We start from the raw sequence: 11,021 nt of genomic DNA, 5'->3' as shown, positions 1-11,021 counted from the left end.
CCCTCCACCCCACCCCGTGTAGAAAGCGCAGTACACAGGGAAAGCGCGGGCAGAGGCGGGGCCCTGGGAGTCTCCAGCCTCATGTTTTAGGCTCACAGTTTGCAGGTGCAAATGAGAGAGATGGGGAAACGAGACTTCTCAGACAGCCCCCGCCCCCGTCTGTGGTACCCAACTTCCCCTTCTATGGCTCTTAAGAGCTCTCTCTCTCCGTCACCCTCTGGCTTCCTGCTGGGGCTTCCTCGTTCCCTCCCCACATTCGGGGCGCCTCCCTCCCCAGCAGAGGGACCTGAACCGGCTCTGCGCTGGCGGATGCCGACATGGGGCCCCTGCTGCTGCTGCCCCTGCTGTGGGGGGGTGAGTGGGGGAGGGGTCACGGCGGGGGGAGGGGGCACGCGTGGGGAGGGGCTGGAGCTGCCGCTGAGCCTCTGTGTCCCCCAGGGTCCCTGCAGGAGCTTCCAGGGTTTGAGCTCCGAGTGCAGGAATCCGTGACGGTGCAGGCGTGCATGGAGGTCCGCGTGTCCTGCTACTTCTCCTACCTCTGGTATCCCTGGTATCCCTCTGTGGAACCCCTCATCTACTGGTTCCGGGAAGGGGACGGCCCACACAGCGATCCTGTGGCCACCAACAACCCGAAGAGGCGAGTGAGGACGGAGACCCGGGGCCGATTCCACCTCGTCGGGGACCCCAGCAACAACGACTGCTCCCTGAGCATCAAAGGGGCCAGGCTGAGCGACTCGGGAGTCTACTACTTGCAAATGGAGAGAGGGCCTGATGTGAAATATACTTATAGAAAAAAGAAGCTGAATTTGCTGGTGACAGGTACGGCAGGGGGCCCAGGAGAGGACCCTGGGACGTGGGGACCTTCCTATTAGAACAGGAACAGGACGTAGGACCACTCCCTGCTCCAGGTCTTGGGGTTTTAGGGTTCAGGAGAGACCCAGGACTGGGGGTGAGCTGTGGCCGTGTGGCACGGGTCCCTCTGAGGGTCCCCCTCTGTGTCCTCACACCCCGGGAGCCAGGCATCTCCCTCTGTCTCCTCCTCAACCTCAGCAGAGAAACATGACATCCAGTTTGTGGAGCCTCTGGAGGCCGGTCGCCCCACACTGCTGACCTGCACCCTGTCAGTAGCCTGTGCTGGGCGACAACCTCTCCTGTTCTCCTGGGTGGGGGACGCCCTTGACGCGATGGACCCAGAGACCCTCCACTCCTCGGAGCTCACCCTCACCCCGAGGCCCCAGGACCATGGCTCCAACCTCACCTGTCAGGTGATACTCCAGGAAGCGCAGGTGACCCTGGAGAAAACTGTGTGGCTCAACGTCTCCTGTGAGTGTGGAGGGGCGGCGGGGTCCCTGGGGGCAGTGTTGACAGGAGGCGGGTGGTGTCCCCGCATCCCTTTCCAGACAAGATTGGGGCAATAAAGCCCCGTCCTCTCAGGTGGCTCCTAGGGTGGAGCACTGATGCCTCCCTGCCTCTCCCATTTTCCTTCCAGATGCTCCACAGTTGGTGATCACTAGAATATCTCAGGAAAGCTTCACAGGTAAGAAGGATGGTCTCTCCTCTGGGGATGTGATGGGAGCAGGTCTCTGGCAGGTCAGGGCTCAGGGCTTGGAGATGAGACGGTCCCTCACTCCTCAGCCCCCAAGCTCTGAACCTGTCCTCCTCTCTCCCCAATGTCTCGCATCCATGAACTATTTTGCCTGCTCCCTTTCCTTTTATTCTGTTTAAAATTTTAGTTTTAACTGTGAGAAAACACACAGACGAGCAAAGTTACCATCTTCACTACTTTTAAGGGTAGCTCTCAGTAGGGTGAGGTCCACTGACAGTCTTGTACCACCCATCCGCAGAGCTCTTCCTGATTGGCAGGACCGAAACGCCAAACCCATCAGACACAGTGTCCCCGCCCCCTCCCCCTTCAGCCCCTGGCCACCAGCTTTCCACTTTTAGTGTCTGTGATTTGGACTACTCTAGCTTCTGCTTTTTTTAAAAAAAAGTTTCTGTCTGTCATCACCTCCTATGCTAGGAACCCTCCTTCAGCTCTGATGTCATCATCTTTCAGAGGGATTCATGTTCCCATTGCCCACAGCTCCACCCTGGACCCCATTCCAACCTCTCTTTACCTTCCTGGGTGGACTCCTCCCATCCCGAGTCTCCACTTGCGGTCGTGGCCCCATCCTGACCCACCCTGTCCTGTCCCTACTCTGTACATCCAGAGACGTTCTGCATGTTTAGCCACCTCTTGCTGATGCCTGTCAACTGCACCCTGTGCCCCCTTTAACCAGGCTGTGGTTGGACAGCCCTCTACCCATCTCCCTTTCTCACCAGCTGCACCCATGACTCAGGGACTCTGCAGAGCTTCACTGCTCAAATCACTTCCCCCTTTCCATGCCCTGGGCCCCAGGGCCAGCTGCAGTCTTGTCCTGGACCCTGGGCCACTGATCAGCCTCCTCCCTCAGCCTCCCGGCCTCCAGTCTCATCTCCAGTCCAGGCCCCACTCCACCCCAGCAGGGTCCTGTGAGAGTCAGCGCCTGACTCCGAAACTTCCCCTCCTCACAGGCTCCTACTGCTTGCCCGTCACCTTGGAGCAAAGCCCAGCGCTCTCGGGGCTGCTGTCGGGGTCCAGCACATCTGCCCCTCCCTTCTCTCTCCCACTCTTATGGTGTCTCTGTTGCTCCCGGTCCTCTCAGCCACGATGCAGACCACGTGTCTTTCTCTCCATCTTCCAGGCTGTTTCTCTCTTGGCACATCTTCCCGTGAGCTTCCCACCCATTTCTCTCCCTTCCATCCTCAGATCAGCTCCCATTTCTTCTGGGAGCCTGAAAGGACCACCAGGACTGTTGGCTCATCGGCCCCAGAGAGCTCGTCCTTGGTTCTTGTCTCACGGCCCGTCTTTCCGCATCAGGAAGTGGGCGGAGCGAGGGTGAGACAGCCCTTGGCTCCACCCACTCATGTGTGCATCTGTCACCCAGATCTGAATGGCACGTCACTGCCGGTCCTGGAGGGCCAGTTCCTGCGCCTGGTCTGTGTGGCCGACAGCAACCCCCCTGCCAGGCTGAGCTGGCTCTGGGAGGGGAAACCCCTGAGCCCCTCCCAGCGCTCAGCCCCCGGGGTCCTGGAGATACCCCGTGTGGGGGTCGGAGATGGAGGAGAAGTTACGTGCCGAGCTCAGCACCCGCTGGGCTCCCAGCAAGTTTCCTTCAGCCTCTCTGTGCAGAGTGAGTTGCAGGACAGGTGCTCGAGGCGAACAGCCGGGGCAGGTGTGTGCCTTTGGGAGGGCTGGGTCTGGGGACTGAGCTTCACCCTCTCTCCCTTCCCCAGAAGGACCCCCTTCCTGCAGCTGTGAGACTGAGGAGCCGCAGGGCTCCTGGCCCCTGGTCGTCACCCTGATCAGAGGGGCCCTCATGGGGGCTGGTTTCCTCCTCACCTATGGCCTCACCTGGATCTACTACACCAGGTGAGCTCACCTGTCCCCCTGCGGGGAAGTCCTGGGAACGGCTCGGAGTTGTCAGTGGGGCTGGGCGGTCCTGTCCTGCCTGGAGCTAAAGTGTGTGACTCTCCAGGGGCTTCCGAGTCGGTCTAGTGGTTGAGCCTGCGAGTTTCCACTGCAGGGGGCAGGAGTTGGATCCTGGATTGTGGACTACGACCCCACATGCCATGAGGCAGAGCCCAGAATGAGTGAAATGGGTCTGACTCTCTGACCTGAGACTGTGTTGGCTCTGCAGGTGTGGCGGCCACTAGGGAGCTGGGCTGAGGGGTGTGGCCGAGCCTTGCTCCCTGTCATGACGAGATTCACCTGAGGATGCAGAGCCCAGAGGACAGATGTGGGGACATCACTGTCTGCTTCTCCCTGGAAACCCTCCAGTGAAACCCTGTGTTATTTGCATCCATGGGCTTTTATTTGTGGTAATGACCGCATGACAACAGGAAGCGTCAACTCCATTGAAAGGAGACTTTCTGACTCACCTCACTTAGTATGAGATTATCCATGTTTTTATATCAATAACTCATTGTTGGCTTTGCTATGGTTTTTGTCTTGAAAGTGGTATTTTATGTATGACTATTCCTCCAGTCATGTATGAAACCTAAAATACAATGACATTGCATTTGTTTCCATGTTTTGGCTCTTTGAACATATCGTTGATATGAATGTTGTGATGAAAATAGGAAGACTAGCAAGTTTTCCTGGTGGGTATGGAACTGCATATATTTAGTTCTAGAAGGTAGCCTCAAAGGGTTCTCTTGAGTGGTCAAGTGGATTTCCATCCCCCCCATCATATTTGAGGGTTCTGAGCTGTCTGTATCCTTAGCATCGCTTGTATTACCAGCAGGCTCTGTTTTCAGTCTTGCCTTCCACCGTGGCAGTGTCTCCATACCTTTTTATTTCCTTTATCTGTGATATTGAGCTACGTGAATATCTTCTTTGGTGAAATTCCTGTTTGAGTTTTTGCCCATTTAAAAATAAAAACTGGGCAATCTTTTTCTTACTGAGTTCTTTGTTCTGGGTATGATTTTTATTTTTAAAGTATAATTGATGTATAATGTTGTGTTCGTGTCATAGTATAGCAAAGTGATTCCATTATATATGTATATTTCTCTCAGATTCATTTCCACTATAAGTTATAACAAGATCCTGAGTAGAGTTCCTTGTGCTATACAGTTGGTCTTTGTTGGTTATCATATTTTATACACAGATGTGTGCACATGTCAATCCCAATCTCCCAATTTATCCCTCCTTCTTTTAAAAGTGTTCATTCTTTAAGAAACAAAGATGTAAACATATATCCAAATAAGTATGAAACCAATATTCGTTTGTTCTCACAACTTGTTCCTGGGAGTGTCTCAACTGTATTATGTTTATGGTCATATTTAGGAAATCCACTACAATATTGTTAAGTAATTAGCCTCCAATTAAAATAAATAAATTTTTTAAAAAGGAAATCTTCATGAAATTTGTCCCCTAAAGAACAGTAAGGTTACAGATTGTTTCTACACGTGGCTTGAGCCCTTCCCGTGGCTTTGAAAACAAGGCTGTGAGGATTGTCGTTGTTCAGATTCTCAGTCATGTCTGACTCTTGGCGACCTCATGGACTGCAGCAGGCAGGGCTTCCTGTCATTCACTATCTACTGGAGACTGCTCAAACTCACGTCCATTGAGTCGGCGATGCCATCCAACCATCTCGTCCTCTGTCTTCCCTTTCTCCTCCAGCCTTCTATCTTTCCCAGCATCAAGGTCTTTTTCAGCATCTGGGTCTTTTCCATTGAGTCGGCTCTTCACATCAGGTGGCCAAGGTATTGGAGCTTCAGCTTCAGCATCATTCCCTCCAATGACTATTCAGGGATGATTTCTTTTGGGATTGCCTGGTTGGATCTCCTTGCTGTCCAAGGGACTCTCAACAGTCTTCTCCAACGTCACAGTTTGAAAGCATCAGTTCTTTTGCACTCACCCTTCTTAATGGTGAAGAAAGACTGAGGGGTCCTGAATTGTGTTTCAGGTAAGGTCTAGCCCAGGGTCCCCAATTATGGGGCAAGGGTCTCCCTTCACCCACTCCATTTTTCATGGTCTTTTGGCCCAGAGCTAGTCCCACAGACCCTGAGATCCAGGAAGACCCACAGTCCCCTGTGCCATGTTATGAAAACCCTTCAGGGCAAAGGAGCTTTTCACCTTCAGCTTTCTTGCCTGGCTTCCACCCTCCACCGCATTTGGGTCAGGAAGCTTGTTTTCTGCCCCAAGTGGAACATATTTGAGAAAATTTTCAGTATCTTTTCCGGAAAGTCCAGTTTTTCTGCTGTAGGGTGGGTGGCTCCAAATGGATCTGATCTCATTTCTCTTTTCTCGTTGCCCTGCGGGCTGGGCGACCCACGGTGGACGCGAACATCATTGGGAAGGCGATCATGTCAGAGCCACGTGCTGGGAAGCCTCTGGGACTCTGGGGGCCCCATGATCACCCACAGCAGTGTAGGGGGGGATGGGGAGGCGGTGGGGGGTGGGGGATGGCATGACGTTCCAGCCCCCACCCCAACCCCACAGCCTTTAGCTTCCGAGTTCCCCTTCTGTTCTGGCAGCAACTGACTTCCCGTTGGGGCTTCCTGGTTCCCACCCCGCATTCGGGGCACTACCTTCCGCGACAGAGAGACTTGGACCCCGGGGGACGCGAACATGGTGCCCCTGCTGCTCCTGCTGCCCCTGCTATGGGGGGGTGAGTGGCCGCAGGCGGGGGTGGGGTGGGGGTCCAGGGTGGGGGAGGGGCGGCTCAGGTGGGGCGGGGGCTGCAGCTGCAGCTCGGCCTCCGTGTCCGCAGAATCCCTGCAGGAGAATCTAGGGTACAGGCTCCGAGTGCAGGAATCCGTGACCGTGCGGGCGGTCCTGGGCGTCCACGTGCCCTGCTCCTTCTCCTACCCCTGGAGCTCCTGGTATTCCTCTGTGGAACCCTTCATCTACTGGTTCCGGGAAGGGGACGACCCATACAGTGATCCTGTGGCCACCAACAACCCGAAGAGGCGAGTGAAGACGGAGACCCGGGGCCGATTCCGCCTCGTCGGGGACCCCAGCAACAACGACTGCTCCCTGAGCATCAGAGACGCCAGGATGAGCGACGCAGGAGTCTACTACTTCCGGGTGGAGAGAGACGATGTGAAATATAGTTACAGAGATAAGAAGCTGAATTTGCAGGTGACAGGTACGGCAGGCGGCCCAGGAGAGGACCCTGGGATGTGGGGACCTTCCTGTTAGAACAGGAACAGGACGTAGGACCACTCCAGGTCTTGGGATGTGCGGGTGCAGAAGAGACCCCGGACTGGGACTGAGCTGTGGCCCTTAGCACGGGTCCCTCTGAGGGTCCCCCTCTGGGTCCCCACGCCCCATGGGGCCCAGGCATCTCCCTCTCTCTTCCTCAGCCCCACCAGGGAAACCCTACATCCAGTTTCTGGAACCTCTGGAGGCTGGTCGCCCCACAAAGCTGACCTGCACCCTGTCACTGGAATCTGATGAGGGACACCCTCTCCTGTTCTCCTGGGCGGGGGAGGCAGTTGACACCTTGGACCCAGGGACCCTCCACTCCTCGGAGCTCACCCTCACCCCGAGGCCCCAGGACCATGGCTCCAACCTCACCTGTCAGGTGACTCTCCAAGGATCTCAGGGGACCTTGGAGACAACCGTGCGGCTCAACGTCTCCTGTGAGTGTGGAGGGGCGGCGGGGTCCCTGGGGGCGGTGTTGGCAGGAGGCGGGTGGTGTAGCCGCATCCCTTTCCAGACGAGATTGGGGCAATAAAGCCCCGTCCTCTCAGGTGGCTCCTAGGGTGGAGCACTGATTCCTCCCTGCCTCTCCCATTTTCCTCCCAGATGCTCCACAGTTGGTGATCACGAGAATATCTCAGGAAAGCTTCACAGGTAGGAAAGATGGTCTCTCCTCTGGGGCTGTGATGGGAGCAGGTCTCTGGCAGGTCAGGGCTCAGGGCTTGGAGATGAGACGGTCCCTCACTCCTCAGCCCCCAAGCTCTGGACCTGTCCTCCTCTTCCCCAATGTCTGGCATCCATGGACTATTACTTTTGCCTGCTCCCTTTCCTTTTATTCTGTTTAAAATTTTAGTTTTAACTGTGAGAAAACACACAGACGATCAAAGTTACCATCTTCACTATTTTTAGGGGTAGAGCCCAGCCGCGGGAAGTCCATCCAGGCAGGGTGTTGTGCAATCCATCCACACAGCCCCGTCCATGTTGCAGAATCGAAACTCGAAACCCATCAGATATGGTCTCCCCTTGCCCTACCCCTTTCAGCCCCTGGCAACCAGCATTCCACTTTTTGTCTCTGTGATTTGTATTACTGTGTACATTCTGCTCTTTGTAAAAAAAATTTTTTTGTCTGTCCTCATCTCCTATGATCTGCGCCCTCTTTCAGCTCTGATTTCACCATCTTTGCCAGGAGCCACCCCTGTTTACTAGGCTTCCCTGGTGGCGCAGATAGTAAAAATCTACCTGAAATGCAGGAGACGCCGGATAAATGGGTTCGAACCCTGGGACGGGATGATCGGGTGCAGGAAATGGCAACCTACTCCAGTATTCTTGCCTGGAAAATTCCATGGACAGAGGAGCCTGGCAGGTTACAGATGATAGGGTTCCAAAGAGTCGGCCATGACTGAGTAACTGAGCATGCGAGGAACCACCTCTTGCTGACGCCTGTCAACTGCACCCTGTGCCCTCTTTAACCAGGCTGTGGTTGGACAGCCCTCTACCCATCTCCCTTTCTCACCGGCTGCACCCATGACTCAGGGACTCTGCAGAGCTTCACTGCTCAAATCACTTCCCCCTTTCCATGCCCTGGGCCCCAGGGCCAGCTGCAATCTTGTCCTGGACCCTGGGCCACTGATCAGCCTCCTCCCTCAGCCTCCCGGCCTCCAGTCTCATCTCCAGTCCAGGCCCCACTCCGCCCCAGCAGGGTCCTGTGAGAGTCGGCGCCTGACTCCGAAGCTTCCCCTCCTCACAGGCTCCTACTGCTTGCCCGTCACCTTGGAGCAAAGCCCAGCACTCGGGGCTGCTGTCGGGGTCCAGCACATCTGCCCCTCCCTTCTCTCTCCCACTCTTATGGTGTCTCTGTTGCTCTGGGTCCTCTCTGCAGCGATGCAGACACACGTGTCTTTCTCCCCACCTTCCTGGCTGTCTGTCTCTTGGCACATCTTCCCGTGAGCTTCCCACCCACTTCTCTCCCTTCCATCCTCAGATCAGCTCCCATTTCTTCTGGGAGCCTGAAAGGACCACCAGGACTGTTGGCTCACGGCCGTCTTTCCGCATCAGGAAGTGGGCGGAGCGAGGGTGAGACAGCCCTTGGCTCCACCCACTCATGTGTGCATCTGTCACCCAGATCTGAATGGCACGTCACTGCCGGTCCTGGAGGGCCAGTTCCTGCGCCTGGTCTGTGTGGCCGACAGCAACCCCCCTGCCAGGCTGAGCTGGCTTTGGGAGGGGAAACCCCTGAGCCCCTCCCAGCGCTCAGCCCCCCGGGGTCCTGGAGATACCCAGTGTGGGGGTCGGAGATGGAGGAGAAGTCACCTGCCAAGCACAGAACCCGCTGGGCCCCCAGCAAGTTTCCTTCAGCCTCTCTGTGCAGAGTGAGTTGCAGGACAGGTGCTGGGGGCGGGCAGCCTGGGCAGGTGTGTGCCTTTGGGAGGGCTGGGTCTGGGGACTGAACGTCACCCCCTCTCCCTTCCCCAGAAGGCCCCCCTTCCTGCAGCTGTGAGACTGAGGAGCCGCAGGGCTCCTGGCCCCTGGTCGTCACCCTGATCAGAGGGGCCCTCATGGGGGCTGGCTTCCTCCTCACCTATGGGCTCACCTGGATCTACTACACCAGGTGAGCTCACCTGTCCCCCTGCGGGGAAGTCCTGGGAACGGCTTGGAGTTGTCAGTGGGGCTGGGTGGTCCTGTCCTGCCTGGAGCTAAAGTGTGTGACTCTCCAGGGGCTTCTGAGTGGGTCTAGTGGTTAAGCCTCCGGGCTTCCACTGCAGGGGGCAGGGGCTCGATCCCGGGTTGGGGAACTAAGATCCCACATGCCATGAGGCAGAGCCCAGAATGAGTGAAATGGGTCTGACTCTCTGACATGAGACTTTGTTGGCTCTGCAGGTGTGGCGGCCACTAGGGAGCTGGGCTGAGGGGTGTGGCTGAGCATTGCTCCCTGTCATGACGAGATTCACCTGAGGATGCAGAGCCCAGAGGACAGACGTGGGGACATCACTGTCTGCTTCTCCCTGGAAACTGTTGACTCCAAATCTGTCTCATTTCCACCCAGGGGTTTTAACCTTTTAATTTGTAGAGGTGACTGTGTGATGACACAAAGAGTAAATTCCATTGAAAAGAGACTTTTATTACTTTCATCTTCCAAGAATGCATGGTCCCTCAGTTAGGGCAGGGCCCAGGGGGAAGCACGAGGTTGTGCTTAAGAAGCAGCAGCAGGCGTGGGGAAGCCTTTCTTCGCGTTTCCACGGGAGATACAAGGCTTATTGTTGTTGTTCAGCTGCTCAGTCATGTCTGACTCTTTGCAGCGCAGCATGCCAGGCTTCCATGTCCTTCATCATCTCTCAGAGCTTGCTCAAACTCTTTTTCATTGAGTTGGTGATGCCATCCAACCATGTTGTCCCCTTTTCCTTCTGCCTTCAATCTTTCCCATCATCAGGGCCTTTTCTAATGAGTTGGCTCTTGGTATTAGGTGGCCAAAGTATTGGAGTTTCAGCTTCAGCATCAGTCCTTCCAATGAATATTCAGGATTGATTTCCTTTAGGGTGGATTGGTTGGAGCTCCTTGCAGTCTAAGGGACTCTCAAGAATCTTCTCCAACACCACAGTTTAAAAGCATCAATTCTTTGGCGCTCAGCTTTCTTTATGGTCCATCTCTCACATCCATACACGACTAGTGGATAAACCATAGCTTTGACTGTGCAGACCTTTATCAGCAAAGTAATGTCTCTGCTTTTCAATATGCTGTCTAGCTTTGGAAGGAAATATTTAATTTTAATTTAATTCATCATTTAATTTCATGGTTGCAGTCACCATCTGCAGTGATTTTGGAGCCCCACCCTCCCACAAATAAAGTCTTCACTGTTTCCTTTGTTTCCTCATCTATTTGCCATGAAGTGATGGGACTGGATGCCATGATCTTAGTTGTTTGAATGTTGAGTTTTAAGCCAGCTTTCTCACTCTCCTCTTTCACCTTCATCTAGAGGCTCTTTAGTTCCTCCTCACATTCTGCCATAAGGGTGGTGTCATCTGCATATCTACGCTATTAATATTTGTCCCAACAATCTTCATTCCAGCTTATGCTTCATCAAGCCCGGCATTTCACATAATGTACTCTGCCTATAAGTTAAATAAGCAGAGTGACCAATATACAGCCTTGATATATTCCTTTCCCAATTTGGAACCAGTCTGTTGTTCCATGTCCAGTTCTAACTGTTGCTTCTTGACCTGCAAACAGATTTTATAGGAGGCAGGTAAAGTAGTCTGGTATTTTCATTTCTTTACGAATTTTCTGCAGTTTGCTG

The 11,021-nt window shown here is 54.6% G+C and overlaps 2 protein-coding genes across 5 annotated transcripts; both read left to right on the top strand.

The window, feature by feature from the left end:
• The first annotated feature begins 228 nt into the window (after nucleotides 1-228).
• Nucleotides 229-4,935, top strand: LOC122420648 (sialic acid-binding Ig-like lectin 14). 4 transcript variants are annotated; one of them, XM_043436030.1, is made up of 7 exons: nucleotides 241-354; nucleotides 439-819; nucleotides 1,045-1,323; nucleotides 1,490-1,537; nucleotides 2,967-3,212; nucleotides 3,319-3,451; nucleotides 3,720-4,935. In XM_043436030.1, the coding sequence occupies exons 1-7, from the start codon at nucleotides 318-320 to the stop codon at nucleotides 3,733-3,735; spliced, it is 1,140 nt and encodes a 379-aa protein (XP_043291965.1). In that variant the 5' UTR covers nucleotides 241-317; the 3' UTR covers nucleotides 3,736-4,935. The 4 variants fall into 4 exon arrangements, with proteins under 4 accessions (XP_043291966.1, XP_043291967.1, XP_043291965.1 ...); XM_043436028.1 differs by having other exon boundaries at nucleotides 243-354; nucleotides 3,316-3,451; XM_043436031.1 differs by lacking the exon at nucleotides 3,720-4,935 and having other exon boundaries at nucleotides 229-354; nucleotides 3,316-3,455.
• A 1,109-nt stretch (nucleotides 4,936-6,044) lies between these two features.
• On the top strand, nucleotides 6,045-9,843 carry LOC122420647 (sialic acid-binding Ig-like lectin 14). The gene is given in 8 exon segments (XM_043436027.1): nucleotides 6,045-6,194; nucleotides 6,297-6,674; nucleotides 6,892-7,170; nucleotides 7,337-7,384; nucleotides 8,853-8,986; nucleotides 8,988-9,099; nucleotides 9,203-9,338; nucleotides 9,608-9,843. Coding segments are annotated over 8 exon segments (1,143 nt in total). The 5' UTR covers nucleotides 6,045-6,154; the 3' UTR covers nucleotides 9,624-9,843.
• Nucleotides 9,844-11,021: the final 1,178 nt, after the last annotated feature.

This window comes from Cervus canadensis, chromosome 18 (assembly GCF_019320065.1).
Source record: "Cervus canadensis isolate Bull #8, Minnesota chromosome 18, ASM1932006v1, whole genome shotgun sequence".
NCBI classification, from domain to species: Eukaryota; Metazoa; Chordata; class Mammalia; order Artiodactyla; family Cervidae; genus Cervus; species Cervus canadensis.
Note: the sequence above shows the minus strand (reverse complement) of the source record. Positions and strands in the feature narration are given on the sequence as shown.

Excerpts from the sequence above, each read along its gene's own strand:
- LOC122420648 (XM_043436028.1), top strand. The coding sequence starts at position 318 with ATGGGGCCCCTGCTGCTGCTGCCCCTGCTGTGGGGGG. Across the intron at positions 1,538-2,966 it reads ATCTCAGGAAAGCTTCACAG|ATCTGAATGGCACGTCACTG; the intron begins GTAAGAAGGATG and ends TCTGTCACCCAG. Across the intron at positions 3,213-3,315 it reads CTTCAGCCTCTCTGTGCAGA|AAGGACCCCCTTCCTGCAGC; the intron begins GTGAGTTGCAGG and ends TCCCTTCCCCAG.